Source organism: Ursus americanus, chromosome 28, assembly GCF_024610735.1.
Source record: "Ursus americanus isolate L20-20 chromosome 28, mUrsAme1.1.p, whole genome shotgun sequence".
Taxonomy (NCBI): domain Eukaryota; kingdom Metazoa; phylum Chordata; class Mammalia; order Carnivora; family Ursidae; genus Ursus; species Ursus americanus.
In genome coordinates this window covers 35,299,812-35,319,609 of record NC_142154.1, presented here as the reverse complement: position 1 = coordinate 35,319,609, position 19,798 = coordinate 35,299,812, and the positions used below count along the sequence as shown (strand labels likewise).

Below are 19,798 nucleotides of genomic sequence, written 5' to 3'. Positions count from 1 at the left end.
ACTAGTAGAGTATTACTTATAATCAAGTAATCCGGGCTATAGACTTTGCCTGATTCAAATTTACCCCAAGTGGCTTAATTGACTACAAGGAAAATTGCTTCTCTGGCTCCTATTCTGACTTCTCTCTCCACCTCACCCTCCTCCTCCACCTCTCTGCAGGCTGAGGCGGGCAGCATGGAGGGGAGGGGATGAACTTAGGTGCTGGAATCACAGCATCTTGGGTGGAGTCTCTGCTTTTCCACTCAACACGGGGTGACTGGTGACTGTGGGCAAGTTATTTAAATTAGTTGATTCTCCGGGTACCTGGATGGCTCAGTTTGTTAAGCGTTACCCTCCAGCTCAGGTCAGGATCCTGGGATCCTAGGATTGAGCCCTGCCTGGGGCTCGCTGCTCAGCAGGGGGCCTGCTTCTCCCTCTCCCTCCCCTTCGGCCCTCCCCCCGCCCTCTCTCTCTCTTCTCAAATAAAGAAATAAAATCTTTAAAAAAATAATAAATCAGCTGAGTCTCAGTTATTCATATATAAAATGGAAGTAATAGTGATGTCTGCTTCATTTTTTAGTATTACAAGAGAAAAGTCATGTAAAGAGCCGAGCCAAAGGCCCAGCTCCTACCAAGAGTTCAGTAATGTTAGATGTTGCCATCCTTGTGATAATAAAGCTTCAACTTCTATCCCTTCCATTTCCATGGGATTGAGCCCATTTCTTGAGGGAATACTGTTTCAAATAAAACATAGTTGTTTTCATGAATGTTTTATCTCCTTTACCTGTCTTGTTCACATAATACGTATGACATACTTGGCCAACTGACCACTCAAACAAATGCATTTCATGTACATTAATGAGAAAACAATTAAACTTTCATAGGTTATAACATTTAGAAACTCAGCAAAGCTCCAAACAGGTAAAGTTTTCAAGACTATAACTCATTATGGTGTGGCTCAGTAGGTTAAGCGTCTGCCTTTGGGTCAGGTCAGGATCCTGGAGTCCTGGGATCGAGCCCCACATCAGGCTCCCTGCTCAGTGGGCAGTCTGCTTCTGCCCCTCACCCCACTCGTGCTGCCTTGTGTGTGCACTCTCTCTCTAATAAATAAATAAATAAAATCCTTAAACACATAATGCTCTAAAAGAGAAATAAAACAACACCAAGACTCAATTACAAATATTCAGAGATTCATTCTTTTGTCTTCAAAACCCAGCAAAATGATAGTTTCAGAATTTCCCATAAATAAGACTATACTTTTAAACATACCTTTGGTCCCAGTGGTTAGTGATTTCTTCACATCATATATGATATATATGATCATATCATATGATATATATATATATATATATCACTTAAAACTTCTAATCTGTCTTAATAATCAGAAGATAACCAAACAGACCATTTGCATACACCTAAGTACAACTAAGTTAAGACAATAAGAAGGAATCTAGAAAACGAGTCATATTAAATGTTGCTGTGTCTTGCGTCCCACAGATGCTAGAACAGCTGGGTCAGCTGGTCATAGATCACCTGGAAATCCAACGCTGGCTCTTTAAAATGGACTATGAGTTTGGAGGAAACGGGACTGCGTTTTGTGACATTCCTTCCCACCTACGGTGCTACCAGTGGTTCCTACAGGAGAGGAGCAGATATGGCCACGAGAACTGGAGGAAGAAATGGGCACAAGTGAGTTCGATGTTGACGTAAGCCCAGGGTGTCCGTGAGCCGTTAGTGGATGATGCAAAAGGCTCAGCTGGGAGGTGGAAGCACTTTCTGCTAGAATCATCTGTCAGCAGTGAGAGCTTAGGTGGGTCGTTTTGACTTTCCTGGGCCTTAGTCCTCATATACAAAGTGAATGGGCTTGATCAAGTTACTTTAATATTATTTCTAACATTATTTTTTAAAAATTTTAAACATGAGTAGAGTGTACAGTGACTTGACAACTCTATACATTACGTGCTACTCACCACAAGCGTAGCCACTATCTGTCACCGCACAGTGCTATGACAATACCATTGACTACGTTCCTCTGCTGACTTATTCATTCCATTACTGGAAGCCTGTATGATTAGGTTATTTTAAGTGTCTCTTCTTTGGGTCCTAAAAGTCTTCAGTCACATCTTCAAGTTGATTGTGATAATTAGGAAGTAATTTTTTTTTTTTACCGTATTCGAATTGCGTTACAAATCTCATCTGGTCTAAGTGGGTCTCGATCATATGTTTCTACCAAGTGTTGTTATTAAGCTGGCTGTATTTTATTATGAGAGACAAATTCTGGTAGTGACTGGCTGTCACCTGGAAGCTAATGCATAAAAGCATCCTGTCAGCAGTCATCTGTTTCTGAAGACAGTTCAAGGAAATTTATGTGACTGCTGGTCCCTATGAGATGTTGAGAAAATAATACAGCTCAGCCAGAAAATCTCCCAGCAAAAGCTAAATAATAGGAAAGAAGCCTTAGCATATGAGTGGATGTGTACAGGTTTTTCCATGCATACTGCTGGAAGGATGACTTGTACAACTTCTTAGTCTGTTCCAAACTTACTTAATAATTAAAGTAATTTTAATGGCTTAATATATCAGTTAAACCCACCATCCTTACAGCTGCCTCACTTTGCATCCAGAGGCCTAGACCTCCCTGGCTTCTCTGAATGTCAAATCTCTGGCTGATGTACTAATGAAAGCATAACTGATGGGGAAAATTTGGGCACAAATTCCCTTAACCTGTTCCTTCCCTGCCGACGTACATAGCGGTGGGCTGGGCAGCGAGCTGCGTTTGCTTTGAGCACCCCACTGCAACAGTGTATGAATCAAGACACAAGTGACGGAAAGGGAGGGGCACGCAAGAGAGAACCACATTATTCTTGTGGAAGTGAAATGACGAATAAATCTAGAGAACAGTCAGAAGAGAGAGTTCCTTTTGACAAATGTTACTGTTCTCCCCATGATCTATTCTGGGCTTTTCTTCCCCCTCCATCAGTGAATGGACTAAATGCACTACCTGTCATGGCCAGCTTTTTACATATTATTTAAAGGATACCAAAGTGAATTACTCTTCTAGAAAAAAAAAAAAATAAAACAAGGAAAATGTATTTAATTTTGAGGCCCATAGAGATTTCTCTTGTGTTCTCTTTAAACTGGATTTTATTTCATATTGTATATTTATTTCAATTTTCTTTTTAAAGCAAAAGTGCTGAGATTAAACCATGAAAATAAGACTTTTTTATTTTAAAAATGTTAGCGTGCAAGGTATTTTTCTCAGTATTTCAAGCTAATAATTTTTAAAGAATTCCCTGACACTAGACTATGATAAATTTAAAATGTTTGACTCTAAGTTTAAAAAATGGTTAGAATAATGACATGTGGCTGAATCGCACTTAAAAGCCTGACTACACGTTATTTAATTTCAATTACTTTAAACTACACCATTTAAAATTGTCACCAAATACATTTGGTGTTAGTGTTAATATTATTGAATGTGAAACTCTTGAATAATTAATTATCTACATCATTTTTTTAACTTAACAAGGAAAAAATAATTATTCAGAAATCTTTTTAATATTGTGAGGGACTGTGCTTAGCCAGGATGTAGTTAGAAGTCAAAAATAAAAATAAAAAGTAAAGTGGTTCCAAAGAGCTTTTTTTTTTTTTTTTGGTAGGAGACTATTGACATTTTTTTGCCTTCAAAGTGAAATTGTATTCAGAGTAGAAGTGAACTGCTGTATCCATTGAGTGCAGCTATTGAGAATTTAGGATTAGAATTATCCTTTGTTCCAGAAGACCATGGAAATAGTGCGCATTTAGACATCAAAGCATTACTTTATGAGCACAGGCATGTTTTAATGTCCTATTACAGTTTGTAGACCTGTTTCTTTTGATAATGAAGATGTTGTGTCATCAAGCCTAGCCTGGCACATACAAAACATATGCTGGCAGGTTATTAAAAATTTCAGCTTCTTGATGAAAGACTATCCTGCAGGCTAAGAGTCCAGAGAAAGACTCCATTCTGGGAGAATTATTAGAAATGAGAATATGACTGTAAGCACTAAATTATGTTAATACTTACAAATAGCATCATTTGCATAGCAGTTTATGACACGATACCATGATTTTTCTCATTGGTATGTTGTAGGCAACAGATTAAAAACAGTGCTGTTTATGGGAGTTTGAACTGTTTTGAGATCCTCTTGCATCTTACGCAGATATTGGTTTGAGATGTGGGCATGATGCAGTGTAGACTCAAGGATCTAATACAAAGATCATCTTTTTTTTCTACTTATCTAATTGAGAGCCAGAGTTATTTGACTGGTTGCAATTGGGACTCGAAATAAAGTCGTGGAGTCAACAAACGCTGGAAAAGCTGTAGTCACATTAAAAAAAATCAGTATAGACATGTAGGTGATTTTAGAAAAAGCATAAATGTTACATGAGGGCCACGGCAGCAACAGAGCACGACTCGCATTTTGTTTTCATGGTGGTTTGGTACCAACCTTTCTCTCTTCATCCTGTCAACTGACAAAACCTACTTCCCCAACAGGTCCCAGTAAACTTCGCTCACTCAAGTACTCAGTGCTTGTTAAGGTTTAATGAATTCACACACTTGCACACACTCCAAACACCCCGCTCCCCAGTGGGCGTTATTTCTTTTCATTTAGTAGAAGAAAGGCTTAAACAAAGGAAGGCATGCTTGTAGGGGAAAAGCCTTCCTGGCCGCGCTCACCCAAGACCGTGTAGGGAGACCCTGCAGACGTTTGCTGTGCTGCCAATCCTTCTTGTGGTTCTCTTTCTTTCTTTCCTTTTGTAAAGGGTAAATCTTCCCTCCCTCACTCCTGGGAGACTGGCTTTGTGGCAGAAATGCTACTGGTGAGGCTATTTTGCAAGAATAGGTCTTTCTAGAACAGTTTCTCCATGTAAAGAGCTAAGCCAGTTTACTTTTGGATTTCCCTGTGCAGCCCTTCTTTGGGCCTCTGTTTCCCTGGATGGACAGTACAGGATGCCGAAGGCTTACTTAGGCGAGAAAGGAGGAAAAGGAAATTGAACTGCCTCTTGAATGTTACTACATAATATCGCTATTTTAACCCATCCGAAGGCAGTTTTATATTTACTTGTACTTTTGTGTACTTTGTTAGACATCTGAAATTAATTTGGGAATCACCAAGGAAAACAATCTATATTTAAAAATATTAAAAATACAGGGGCACCTGGCTGGCTCAGTAGGTAGAGCACGCGACTCTTGATCTCAGGGTTGTGAGTTCAAGCCCCACATTGGGTGTGGAGCCTACTTAAAATGAAAATAAAAATTATATTAAAATTAAAAATATAAATTCAAGGCATCCACACCTAGAAGAAGTAAAATAAACCACAGTAGTTGTTTTGCTTCCTTGTAGAATGAAATCAGCAAACAAAATTACAGAGGAGGACCATCACCTACCTAGTCAGTGCCTTAGAACTCCATGTTTCTATTGCGAAGACCTCCATCTCTTGAGATGCCCTTGCCTCTGGGTCACAGGAGCTGCTGTAGGATGGCTGAGCTTGGTGCTTATGTGGAATTTAGCAGGTATATTAGGTGATCCCAAAGAACCATTACCCTGCAACCACATAATTTTTTTAGAAAAGCTAAATGATAACGTAATAAGATCAAAGAACTATTTAACCAAATAAGTACAAAATCATTTTCCCCAAACTTTCTTGTTTTCGTTTTTGTGTATTAATTTTCAAGTGCACTACATTTCTTATACCTACAACATAGTATATACGTTATTTAAACATCAGATCCTAAACATCGTCCGCGTTTACAGGTAGTTGTCACAATTGGTGGCTGTATAATATTCCCTCATACTGATTTATTCTGACATTTTAAACCGTTCAACTAACTTGGAAATTTAGATTATTTTCCATGTTTGGAGTGGGGAAGAAGGGAGGGAGTAGAGAGGAGGGAGTAGAGATTTGTTTTTATTTTCGGTTTTTGTATACATCTCTTTTTACTTCTGCTGAATTATTTCCTTTGGAGAAAGACTCGGGAGCAGAACGCTTTATGGCTCTTGTTACGTATTGCCCATTACTTTCTAAGAAGGTAGTACAAATTTCCAAAGCTGCCAGCAGAGAAGAGCATACTAGTTTTGCCACCACCTTACCAGCACTGGATGTGATGAACTGTTTTCACTTTTATTTTAGATGCCAAAATGCATCTTCTAATGGCTATTATTTGTTTACTAGCAAGGGATCCTTTTTTCACGTCTGTATTTATTATTCGTCTCTTATATCAAAAACACAATATCTTGGTATTAAGAGAAAATCTAGGTTTTCTAGATGACGAAAAAATCTAGGGTAATCATTTTCCGTAATGATTAAACTCCATATGAATAATTATTTGTTTTTTATGTTTGTTAATTTTTATATATTAAGATTTTGACTTCTTAGATTATCTTTATGTATTTAGTAACTGCCAGTATACGGGCCTACACATGAGATGAGGCATTTTCTTATATGAATATACACTGTTACCGTCTTGACGTTTCCCTGTATTTCTCAATAATAATAATAACAACAACAATAATAATTAGCATTGTAGAATAGCTGGGGGTGCCAAGCCTTTCAGCACTTTACAGGAACTGTTTCATTCAATCTCATTAAAACCCTGAGGTTTCTACCCATTTGCCTCCACACCACGTTGATAAGTATTGTATTCTGTTTACAGACGGAGAAACTGATGCTTTAGGTAGTTAAGTGACTTGCCCAAGTTCATGTAGCTAATAAACGAAGGTGTCTAACCTGGAACCCACATCCACTCCCCTGGCCCAGTGTTCTTGCCACATTGAGATGAGGCCATTTAGAAAAGACCCCTTGTTTGAAAATCCCAGAGCAGTGTTTTCCCCCAGGTCCCAGCCATTGTGACCCGCTGCCCCAAGGGACAGGTTTTCTGCTTTCTACAGAGGTGTGGGAAACACAAACATTCCTGAACACAGTAGCCTTTGTGCTGGCATTTCCCCCAAAGGCAGCAGGGAGGAGATACGGTAGGAGGGCACACTAGAGAGCTGCAGAGAAGCCGGACCCCTGCTGGGGAGCACCTAGGATCCTGCTTTTTGCAACCCAACTGTCTCACATACCCGTATGCGTATCTTGGGTGATGAGAGTGAGTTTTAGATATCACCCTTTGATTGTTCATGGAGGTGACAAACTTTCAGTGCCTTCCTCAACTTAATACAGTTTCATTTCAGTAAACCTATAAATAAATTCTCACAAAGCTCAGAGTAGCCAAACTTCAGGATCAAATGTAGCAATAAAAATATGGTGGGCATTTCAAACCTTGTTTCTTGGATAAGCAACCACATATTTTGTTTGTGTTTTTTTAGTCTCCTGCTACATGTTGACGTAGTAAACCCCCTCTTAAGCTGAATGAGTGTTGGAATAGACTAGTCTGAATAATTGAACATTCAGGATAACCAGGAGGTGGTCTGGCTCTGCGGGGTTCTGTAGCCCAGGCACATCAAGGTCACTAGGGGGAACCATGGGAAATCACTTCTCACTCTCCAAGTCTCTTCCTTTTATCTGTAAAGAGGGATAACATTAGTACCTGCCTTGTGGGCTATTGAATAAGATACCCTTGTAAACTGGCTACCAATGTACTTAGCATACAATAAGACTTCAAGAAACGCTACCTGTTATTATCAATATTACCACAAAATTGTATTACAATTAGAGTGCAGGTAACATTGAACAATTATGTACAATTTAATCTTCCTCTGGTGATGCAGAAGGTCCTTTAGCCCCACACAGGCTTCCAGAATATTGTTCTGTGCATCAATTATCATTCTATAGGATTGTGGCTGTTGCAGATACGCAGTATTGACCCAGTTGTGCCTGCCCAGTGATTTACCAGATAATGCCTTTAAAAGAATAAACCTTGACAGCAGTCCGGTTTCTTACCACTTGAAAATAGAAGACAATTCCAGTTACTTTCATTTTCTACATGTCGAATAAAGAGGCATTGACCTGATAAAGTAGAGCTTACTCTGACCACAAGCTTGAGACCCAGTTGCTTCATTTTCTGGTTCCGGTTGGTGTCTTTTCTAATTAGTGTAGCAGCACGTCACCACAATCATTGGAAAGCTTTAATCATTTACATATTTTTCCTTATCTCTGAGAATGACTTAGAATGTTTTCTTCCAGTTCAATGGTTATTTTCACGGAGCTGCCAGGGATGGGTTTGAGGTACTTCACTGGGGCCTGAGGAAGATGACAGGAGAAGGGAAATTGCCTCCCCAAGTAAATGAAAGCCGGGTCCCCCTTCCGAGGACCTATAATAACCAGCTATACAAGCTGTTGGTCTGTGTGTCCTATTGATTTAATATGCTTCTAATCAGTACATAAAGCTATGGGCCTGCAGTGTTAATTTTTCATATGCTTACAAAGTACCCTTTGATTTTCTGTCACACGTTAATTACAGCGTTTTGCCATTAAATAGGAAGCTTTGTGTAAACTAATTACTAGGTAATCATTGTCTACTGCAAGCGTGCTGTTTGTACCTTTTATTTTATTCTAAAAATGCACAGATCTCACAGTCTGGAAACACTCTACCTTCCAGCCATTAGCTCTCACTAATTCATAGCATTATTGTGGTGAGAGTGTAGGAGTTGTAATTGTTGTGGTATCAGAGCTGTTAATTACCGGAGTAAACAGTTGAAATGGTGCCAAGGTCTATTGTACAAGGCAGAGAAAAGGAGGTTTAAATGCTACTCCCACCATCTGGGGACTGGGGGAGAGGCAAATGCTTGAGAACAGCAGTGAGGCGCTATGGCCGCCTCAGCTCCAGGGTTGGCGGCCATATGGATCTGGAATATTTTGAATCAATTGAATTTAACTGCCAGTTTTTCGCAATAACAGTGTGGAAGGAAGGAATAAAGCAAAAGATGAGAGAGACGAGAATTGGTTAGTGTTTTCACATCCAGGAAGTCCCCCTTGGAGTTGTTTTGGAAATATCTGCTTTGCTGAAAACCACAGAGCAGGCACGGGTATTTGGAACAGATTCAGAACGAGTTTTACTCTCCGCCTACGACTGCGCCATTTGCTTCTGGTCGTCTGTCCTCCGTGCCCCCGGGTGAGAGAGGGATGCCCTTGAGAAGACTCGGACTTTCCTATCATTGTACCAGATCCAACAAAAAATCCTCACTTTTGGAATTCACTGATTTATTACCCTGGTATTTTCACCAGCACGGTCTGTAGAAAGAACGCAATAATAAAAACATACAGCTATCATAACTGCCTCAAGTATGTCCACCCGTACGCGTGGAAATACCAAAGAAGGTACGGCTCTTCATTCTGATTAAGAGAAGTAAATTGCTCGCCCGTTCCTTTTGTATAAAATTAAAATAAAACCCCTCCTGATAGTGTCTCATTTCGTTCCACAAATTCACCCCTCTCCTCTACCACTTGAATGAAAAATCAGAGTCCAAAGGGCATATGTGTTTTCTTTTGTTTTCAATTTCCAGTTAAAGAGCTTTTTTAGCACATGCAGTTTTCCGAACCAACGCTATTTCTCTAACTGGTAAGAAAGAGACCTATTACCAGTAATAATTATGGCCACTTCCACTGGCGGTTGATTTTGAAACTGCATGGTTTCTGCTGTAAAAAAAACGCATCATCTTTAAAACACTCATGTATTTACTTGATGTCACTCCTATTTCGCACAATTCCCTTTAAACCCATTTTCCCACATTAAAAATATTTTTTAAAAATCTGCCACTTGCAGCTGTAGCTACTTTTTAATATCATTCCCAAACCGTGAACATATTCTTCTTTTTTTAAACCACCCTGGATTATTTATTTTTAATTGTTCCTTTAGCAGATGTTGGAGTAATTCAGGGCATAGTGTAAACAACTCCTTTACAGAGAGAGATCACAGACTGCCACGTGCACCAGGAACCAAGGGCAGTGTTTGTTGGGCTTTTAGGACAGCAGTGTGGGCCCTGGGGGGGCCGGGCAGGGGGGAGGGCAAATTTCCTGCTTTCGTGTGTGTGCAAAGTTCAATTAAGAATTTCAAGAAACGCTTCGTCTTGATCTACTGAAACCCCCAGCATGCAGCGCGACAGAGTGAACCTGGAAAGAACACCACGGCCCCCTGTGAGGAGGGGGAAAAGAAACAGCAGTGTAAGTGCTGGAAAGTTGAAAGGGAATGAACCTCTCTAGCGTTTCCGGTCGGGGTGAAGCAGTTGTGCTGAGCTTTGGAATGGAGGCACAACATATGTGCCTCAGTTGGACAAAATGCTTCCCCCGTCAAATCAACTGTTAGGCCTGCATGTTGGTACAAGGTGGAGGCCCACATAATGAGGGACAGACTCCTCGAGAAACCGCGAGTGGATAATGCTACGTAAGTATGGAATTATATACCGCGTTTTCACCATTCTGTTTAATGAGAGCCGCCACCGCAGCGAATCCCTTGCCACACAGCCGAAATGGGCCATTAGCTATCAAGGGAAAATTGTCTTTGCCGCTTTCAGCAGATGGAGCAAATATTTTACAAAGCAATTTTACATACCAAAAACATTTGTGTGCCTTGGTAATGTTGGCTGTTTTACATTACGTTACCTTCTACAGCAGCATAATTTTCCATCTCATCGAAGGCAAAGTTGGCATTTTTGATTTTTAAATTCTCAATTAACAATTAAACATGGAGTATTAAAGCAGTCCTTAAACTTTAAGTAGGTGTGGGAAGTAGTTTATGACTTGCTGAAGACATTTTCATTTTTCCTTCATCTTCTCAGCATATTTTCGCACTCTAAAGAGGGACTGCTCCTAATGATCTTAATGGAGAGAAATGAGTGGAAACTTCACTACTGATTGCAGAATGAGAGTAACCAACGCACCGACGATCAGACCGTTTGCTGGCTGAAAGCGTCCAGCACGGATGGTGGGCACACCGTTGGGCCCGCCAGTTTGTATCCGCTTAAAATGTTTAAACTTCAAGTAACAGAAAATCCGACTCAGGATGGCTTGACTATCTCAGCTCCCTGAAAAATCCAAGGATTAGACTGACTTTGGACAACGCTTAACCCAGTGGCTCAATACCACGAAGGACCCGGTGACTCTCCATCTCTCCTCCTCCTTGCCCATAATGTCTGCTCCATTCTAAGGCTGGCTGTCCGCGGGGTGGCAAGATGGCTGCCGGTAGCTCCTGGAGCTTGTCCTTGATCAAGACAATAGGAAGCTAGAACATTGTAGTTGAGGGTGAGCCACTCTCAATCAACTTGTACAGCTAAGAATGAGGGAGGGGCTGCTCCTGACAGGGAGTTTGGGACATCGTTACCCTGAACCAGGGGACAAAGACGCTGGGCGGCCAACAACAGATGTCCACTCTACCACTTTTTCATCAATTTGACAGCACAGCCTTACATCACATGTGGATGATCTAATCTGACCCAGACTGACCATTTATGCCCGCTGATAGTAGTTACAGAAACAGATCCCATTGCATTATGGCATACTGGTAGCAACCGGATTTGAATCCCAGTTTGCTACTTCATGGCTGTGTGACATGAAATGGGAATGATAATATCTACTCCGAGACTGGCTTTGAGATAATAAATATAAAAGATCTCTGGCACAGGCCTGCCACATGGTAAGCTTTCAGTAAGTGAGAGCTATTATTTTACCTAAAAAATGACTACAGCGGTAAATGCATCCTGTGCACAGCAAAGCAACCTTTCTAAATTCGCCCTCAAATTTGGAATCCCTCCCTTCTCTCCATCTTTGTGCCACCGGCCAATTCAAATCCTGAGCACCTTTGATGGTGCCCACACTTTACCCTCTGAAGGAGGCTGCAAGGCTGGTGAAAAAGACTCACCCAGGAGTCTGAGGCAGCCAGAGAGCTCCTGCAATCTCACTGCGTGATTGCGGGAGTTCCAGCCCCTCTTCTGTGACATGAGGCATTTGACTTAGACGATCCATATGGCCCCTTTCAACACTGACAGTCTTGCTTAGTTTTTTAGGTCATTGTCCTGCCCTTCTGACCTTATGCCACCCTCCATTCCTGCATTTAGGGATATCAGAAATCTTCATAAAGCAGAACAATCTAGCTAGTTCCCTTGGTTTTTCTTTTGAACACCACCAATATGTGATGTGAGACTGGAGGTGATTAGCCAAGAAGTTATTTTCCTTAATCCATCACTGCAGATCTAGCAAAGAAACTTCTAAATTAAAGTGAGTTTTGGTGGGATTGATATTTAGAGCATTCTAATTTGTATTCCTTCTTTCTCCCCTCCCATCCTCCCCAACACACACACACACACACACACACACACACACACACACACACACACACACAGACTTTACCTGGGAAAGGTAACTCTCTGGAGTTTGAAGCAGCTTTAGTCATTGAGGGCAGCATTAAATTGGATATGCTAGCGGCTTCCCCTGAGAGATCGTGAATTTCCTTCAGTCAAATATCTCTCCCTTCAAATTTACACTTTCTTGATAGAAAAAGAGAGTGGGCTGAGAGGCAAGGTCCATGCTTGATAGACAAGACTCTCTAGGATGCCTTGGTTGGGCGGAGGGAGGCCCTGGGTCCTACGCTCTGCAGGTATCTTGGAACCTTCCAAGGTCATGACTATTGTCAGTGCACTCTGGGGGTACATGTGGGTACTGGAGAAAGCCCGTGCAATGGCAAAGATGGGGCCGGAGTTTCTCCTGGATGGGAACTGCTCTAGAACCCTCAGCTCCACAAAGGCCAGCAGCTAAGGTGTGCTGGCAGAGCCAGTGCAATCATGATGGAAGAAAAATCTGGAATTCTGAATTTTTTTCCAAAAAGGAAAGTGAATTTTTCTAACGTCTGTTTATCATCCACAAGGTACATACTTTCCTTCCCACACCCCCAGAGTTGTTAGCTCTAAACGATTTACTCCGCGAGGGTGATGGGACCTCTGAACCACTGACTGGTAGTCTACCACCTTGATGTGACTCACTGAGGTGAAACCTTCTAACTACTCACTTCACAAGCTTGTAGGATAGAGGAGATGTCCGCCCCCCATTGCGGACTTACAACAGACATTTTATGTATAAGTATAAATACACACACACACATATAGTCCTATACAGACACACTTTGGGAGGGTGAAAAGGGGGCAAAGAAAGCAAGCTAGCACTCATTCCCACGACCTCCCACATTTTTCTGTCTTTAGCCCCGTGTTAAAAATCATCCAGTAACAGAATCTGACAAAGCAACAAGCCTCTTCATTCTAGGAGCGTCTGCCTCCCATTTGTAAAGCAGGGGACACGATACCGTGCAGGCCTACCTCAAAGCGCCACTGTAGGGACCGAGAGAGCTCATGAATGTGAGCCTACTCTGATAAAGGAAAGTATTTTACTTTCCCACGAACCTGGGGGTCTGTCTGGTGTGGTTATGCACGTGGGAGCACGCAGGCGCCTGGGTGTCCTCGGGTTCATTTTGAAGGGAATAAGCCTGAATTCACTACAGATCTCCCCTTACCAGCATCTGCCCTTAACGGTGTGGTAACTGCGTCTGAACTATGCAAAATGATCATCGCTAGAGAGCGGAAACTATTCTGACACTGAGAACTGGCATCTGACATCAGACGGCCCTTTGTGGCCATTGAGCCCATGTTGCTCCCCAGAAGAGGGTGGTGCTCCTTGGTTGCCTCGCCACAGCGGTCATGGACTCCTCTGCACCCGGCTCTGAGCTCCGGCCTCACCCACCCGTGCACAGGCAGCTTCCGAGTCCCCAGCAGAAACTGGGCTGTGGAGGGTTGTTGATGGGGCTGGCGGAGACAAAACAGAGCTCTTACATGGAATGTCAGTTTGCTGCCTTTCCGTGAATCTATGAGCCGCAGATCCTGCTGCACTTGCATGGTTTGGATCCGTGTGGTAGGGGTGGGGCGACAGTTCTCTTTTCATTGGTACTAAGGCCGTTCTTAGTATAAGCCGCCTATTTCCCATCAGACGCTTTCAAAATAAATTCATGGAATAGTTAACACCTCCCCCTTATTCCAACCCGTATCTTTTTCTTAGAGAGTTAACCATGGCCCCAAGCTGCCTCGGTGTGCCCCAGCACCCCCTAGCGAACACCACCCCGCCAGTGCCTTCAGCTGTGTACTTCTCATGATGGGACACGATTCATCCTCCAGATTCCTGCAGCAGACTTTCCTCTAGGAAATGTACCCCCTTGCTGTGGCTTTGTGCACAGCATAAATGCTGCGGATCCGGCACGGTCGGGCACGACGGCTGGCTGTGTAAGCAGAGGCAGCGGCGGCCGCTTGGCACCATGTCCAGACGCCTCACACGAGCCTCAGCCCTACGAGTTAATTATGGGCCCTCACAGAGCATGTTGCGTCTGAGGTGACACTTCATAAATGTCACCTCATTTATCTTCCCAATGCCCCTCAGAGGCAGGGAATCCCATAAAATCCACCCAGGAAGCATTGGTGGTTCTTAAGTGGTCATCCCCCCAGGTGGTTCCTAGGCAGCAAGGAGGGAGGCCTGTTGAGTGGTTTCACATCCTCCCTTATTCTGGAACTTCAGCTGTTCAGGGCTGGGTCTGTGTTTACTACTGTCATGACTCATTCCACATTCAGTTCCCCGTGCAGAGCACGAGGGCAAATGACCTCAAAGCCACTGACCCCACCAGGAGGGAGCCCCCGCGGAGCTGGAGAGCACAGAGAAAGGATACCCAGCTGGTGACAGAAAAGGCTTCCTGGGAGAGGCTGGACTGGGACTAACTCAGGATGGGGAGGAGGCAGCCAGGGGAGGAAGTGGAGGAAGGCAGGCTGAGGAAAGAGACTGAGCCAGGGGAGGTTGGGGCGAGGCTGGGAGCTGCAGATGAGAGAGGTGAGGCCACATTAGGAATCGCAGGCGGAGTCACAATGGCCCCTCTTCACGCATTGTCTGGGGAGTCCCAGCTTGATCCTCAAGTTGATCGAGATCTAGTTTCAAGATTTAGGTAGCAAGGTTTCCACCTGTTCCCTCACTGACTCCGCTCCATCTCCAGCCCCTAAAACACACAGACACTCTTTTCCCCTAGCTCAGCTCCTTAAAAGGAAGGCCTGACATTTTGTCATTTTCCTCCGATTGCTTCTATTGTGGTAAATACATATAACATAAAATTTACCATCTTAAACATTTTTAAGCGTACAGCCCAGTGGTGTTCATAACACTGGACATATGTTCATAACACTGGGCAGCCATTGCCACCATCCATCTCCCTAGCTCTTTCCATCTTGTAAAACTGGATCTCTGTACCCATGCAACACCAACTCCCCATTCCCCCTGCCCCCAGTCCCGAACGGCCATCACTATAATGTCTGTCTCTGTGATTTTGATACTCCTCATACCTGTAATTGATTGATATATGCATGAGTAAATGAATTATTTCATTTAGACTGTCTTGATATGAATAGCCACATGGCAGATGACGGTGCAGATGTTTTAACACTTTTCAGGAGCACGGCAGGAAAGAAGACCCTTTAATCACGGGGGAACAGAAAAGAAGTCTCCACTGTTGTGGGGGATGGCCTGGCCTGCAAGGCTTCCCACCTTGACACTGGGCTTTCCTGAGCAGGGTGGGAATCGACAGCCATGCTCGGGCGTCCCAGCTTGGGGCACCTCATGAATCACTGATAATTGGTCTTCTTCAATAGAGTAGAATGCTTTTAATGGAAAAAAGTATCAAACAAAAAGAAAGGTGGGTTTGGAGGACGGTGTTCTAAGAAGGAGCAACGAGGGTGTCCAGGTTGTTGGAACTCCGAGTTGTGTATGCTTGTTTATGATATGGAGACCTGAGGCGATGTCCAGTAAAAAGCAGAGGAAACGTGTACATGGTGCAGAATAGGGAAGGCAAAAGGCCCCCTGCTTTGACAGCAATTTCCCTGCCTCCACCTCCCAAGGCAAAGGCTGGCGGCCTGAGCCAGCTTCCCCAACCCTTCTGAACAGACCTCCAGGCCCTGCACAGTGATTCATCCTGAACTTGCTGGCCAGGCACTCTCCCTTTCTCACTGGCATTTTTGTTTTGTAGTCAAGCACTTACTAAGCTAACTAATGAGACTCTCCCACCAGGATTTTCTGGATATTTCAGAAATTATTCAGATTATTTGGACCCGCCTAGAGTATATTCTCAGATATATGTCTTCTATTATAGATTTTCAGAGGGCACTGGACCCAGAATGAAACAGGTATCCCGAGGAGCTGGGGGTGGGGAGCGGGGCGACGGGACAGTCACTTTTTTAATGTCAGGGAAGCTGGAAATAAATGAGTATACAGATTATTTCTAAGATTCCTTTCAACCCCACTCACCAAAGCGGTAGGTTCTTTTCCAATTCTTCCAAATTACTGAGCACTCACATATGGATCCAGAGGGTCCCTAGCAACCCAAAGCAAGCCCAAGTTTTTCTTATCAGTGCCCCATATTTTGAATATGAATACTGCCCATCAAATGGTTTTATATCTAGTGCCCTGTCCTACTTCTGCCAGAAATAAAATCTAAAGAGTTGGCTTCTATTTGAAAATTTTTAAAGCGTCTACTAAGACTATCCAAAAACCAAGCAAAACAAAACATGGCCCTGGCAACTGGAGGCTTTTGATATCAAAAAGTCAGGCGTTTTATTCTTTAGGGGATTTCCAGCTATTTTCATTTTGACAAGGGACTCAAGGTTTGGGTTGATTAATGATGGTAAGGGGCCTTGTCTCGGGTCTAGTCAGCTGAGGCTGTGACCTAGTGGGGAATGCCAGCCCCCCTCCCCACCGTACTCTTCCAACCTGCTCCCACCTATAATCCCACCTTTGTAGCATCAGCCTGAAGTTTAAGGCTTTGATCCCATGGCTCTAGGATGTGGAGGCCCCCCAACAAGGGCGAAAGGACACAGCTCAAGAGATGGAGGTGCCAAAGAAAGACCCTTTCAACTCCGTAGTTTCTCCCAGGGTCAGCCCTGTTAGGGTCATAGAATAAAAAACGTTTGGGGCTAAAGGATCTTAGGGACAAGGTAACTAACCCCCATCTTACAATAAAGGGAAACTGAGGCCCAGGGGGAAGAGGCTCACTGCCCAAGGACACTCAGCTGGTGAGCTGCAGCGGGTCTGCAGCCGGATTTCCTGATGTCCAGACAGAAGGCTGCCCTTTGGAGACAATAGGCACGACTAGCAGCAATATTGAGGGGCCAAATCACTTTGAAATATGAAAACTGAAATGCCTGGAAAATTAGAGAAAAATTTCAAAATGGCTTTCTGACTCTGGGTAAACAGTAACCACATTTTTTTTGCCTGTTGGAGGCCTGGTTTTTAATCACTCCACAAGCAGTTTTCATTTCTGTAGTAAAATTGCTTGTGGTTCTATTTAATTTGTTTCTGCAGGAGCCAGCTTTGGTGAAGATCTCCGAGGAGCTGGCGGGCATTTTAGCACAGCACGCACAGCCAGTCAATGAGAAACGGTTCCCGACGTGGAGGAAATTCCTCCAAACATTTCTCAGTCAAGGTAAATAAGACTGTAAAGCTTCTACTGAGGATTGGTCTACACAACCTTGAATTCCAGTTTTGGGTCAACCTCACACCGATTTAAATACCTTGCCTCTCTTGTGTTGGTTTAGTAAGTGCTCCTACGAGCAGACTTTTTTCCCTCTTTCCAGCTTTGTCTCAATATTTAACTTGCACTCAGCCTCTTATGGAAATAGGAGCTGAGCACACCAAGCGTGGCAGGCATAGCTCAAGATTCGACCCTGCATTTGCACCTCAGACTTGTCCTGACAGGTAGGCTTTGGAATCGGATGACCTGGTTATGGAACTCATCCCTGACCTTGAACAAGGTTCTGAAACTCTCAGAGGCCCAGTGTCCTCCCTTAGCTACTTCACAGGGTTGCTGGGATGATTCGACGCAGTACAGATGTGAAAATTTCTACCACGCAACCTCTACATGGGTATTTAATATGTGTTAGTTTCCCCTTCCCTTTTTTTGAGACAGCAGAAATGGTCTCACCTCCCGTTCTGATGGCAGAATTTCTTAGTAAAGATCTTCCGCTGTCCTTTCATCCCCCTGACCCACCCTTATCCTCTAAGGACACAAGGAGATCTATGGACGAGGAGCTGAATGGAGCGAGTGATACTTGTCCCCAGTTGCAGAGGTCCCTCCCTGTGGGGACCATATACCCATGCAAGGCCCCTCACTCCTAGGAGGTTACAGCATAAGGCAGATATTCCTACCTGCTTACCCACAGGAAGGACATGAGGAGACTGGTATAACTGGCCACAGAAGATATCTTTACACTCTATTCACCACTGTCAGGTGATAATAAAAGTGCTTATATTAACATTAATATATGATAATATCATAACATGACGTCAGATAAGAGCAGCAGCAACCACACAACACTGATCCCAGCACAGTGGAGATGACATCATGAGCACCAGGAAGTGTTTATCACGTGCCAGACACTATGCTAGGCATATGCACATTAATTTATTTGATCCCCCCAACAATCCTATCAGGCGGGTACCATTATCACCCTGGTTTTACAGAAGGGGAAACAGAGGTACAAAAGACTAAGTAACTCGCCCCAAATCACCCCGTGAATACATAGCAGAGCCAATAAGAGCCTACCTCTATGTTGTTCCAGGAGTCCTGGTGGGATCCAGCGGGTATATTTATCAAGGAACACATCCTAACTCAGTGTATGAGAGAGCACCAGAAAGGACAGATGCGTGGCTTGTTGGAATGCACGGGTGGGCATGTGGAGTGGGAGGGAGTAGCGAACACCCTGTGAATGAATTAGTCAAGCTAGTGGTTGGATGGTCAGCTTATAAGCATGATGCAAAAAGGGGTTTCTTTGCTCGTGCGGGGAGAAGGGGAGATGATGCATGATCTCCAAAGTGCTCTCAAATCTAAAGTTCTGTGATTTTCCAAATTTTCATGCGCACCCACTTACAGAAAAGTAAAACTAAGAGTCAGCCCCAGATGCATAAATGGGAGAAAATAAGGTACCTACAACAAAAGTGGTCAATAAGGGATTCCTTTTGTTAGGACAGGGTGACCCTGAAGATTTCTAGGTGCATCTAGGACAGGACTCAGGAGTTTCCAAATCTTCTAAGGTCAGCCTGCAAACTGTCCTCTAATCTCGTTATTGTCGTGGGAGCTTTGTAGCTGAGAAAGGGTTTTCCCAGCCACTGTCTCACCTTAGCTATATAACCTCAGGTTTAGGCTGTGCTTCGACCTCGTTCATCTCTACCCTTGCTTCCTTTCTTTCAGCCATGTTGTAAACACGGTAACTATGGGGAGCAGAACAAGCTTTATTAAGCCAATTTTACAGACAGAGAGACGGGCTCAAAGCTAGGAAGTCACTAGGGCAAAACCACACAAGTATGTGGTGAATGGGAACACAGTTAGACCCTACAATTTTAACATGTCTCAAAAACCCAGTTCCAGGAAGTCATGTGTTTCCAAACCTCTGCCTGGCTCTAAGCCCAGTGCATTCAGCAGGCCCTGCATAAATGCTCACTGACCAAGCCAGGCCGTCCCTCCTGGTTTCCCAACTCTCGTGCCACATCTCTCACCACCTTGCACTCTTGCCTGTTTTGTTTCCCTTCTGCTCTCTCAATCGTGCTTATGGCCACAAAACGTGCTACAGATGCAATTTCTGCCTTGTCACAGGACTATCATCAAAAGCAATATACTTTTTAAAAAGAGGAATTAATTGCTTTGAAAGGAAAAAAAGTTAACAGTGAAAAAGCCATGGTCATAATGCTGAGAAGACAGTACAAATAAGCTACTTTGAAGTAAAAAAACAAAAACAAAACAAAACAAAACAAACCCCAAAAAACCTCAAGTAATCTT

General features: G+C 43.4%; 1 protein-coding gene and 1 long non-coding RNA gene across 8 annotated transcripts in view; one reads left to right on the top strand and one right to left on the bottom strand.

Moving 5' to 3' along the window:
• Positions 1-19,798, top strand: part of IQCH (IQ motif containing H) — a 197,515-nt gene that overhangs the window by 124,473 nt on the left and 53,244 nt on the right. For 6 of the 7 annotated variants that reach the window (XM_045810715.2, XM_087856836.1, XM_087856835.1 and 3 more), the window contains 2 exons: positions 1,477-1,668; positions 17,329-17,449. In XM_045810715.2, coding sequence (XP_045666671.1) covers positions 1,477-1,668; positions 17,329-17,449 — 313 coding nt within the window. The remainder of the gene's footprint in view (positions 1-1,476; positions 1,669-17,328; positions 17,450-19,798) is intronic. The other variant, XM_045810718.1, reaches the window with a different exon arrangement.
• The window catches only part of LOC148107597 (uncharacterized), an 85,608-nt gene continuing 71,155 nt past the window's right edge, over positions 5,346-19,798 (bottom strand). The window contains exon 3 of the long non-coding RNA XR_015722150.1: positions 5,346-5,567. This is a non-coding gene — a long non-coding RNA (uncharacterized LOC148107597). The remainder of the gene's footprint in view (positions 5,568-19,798) is intronic.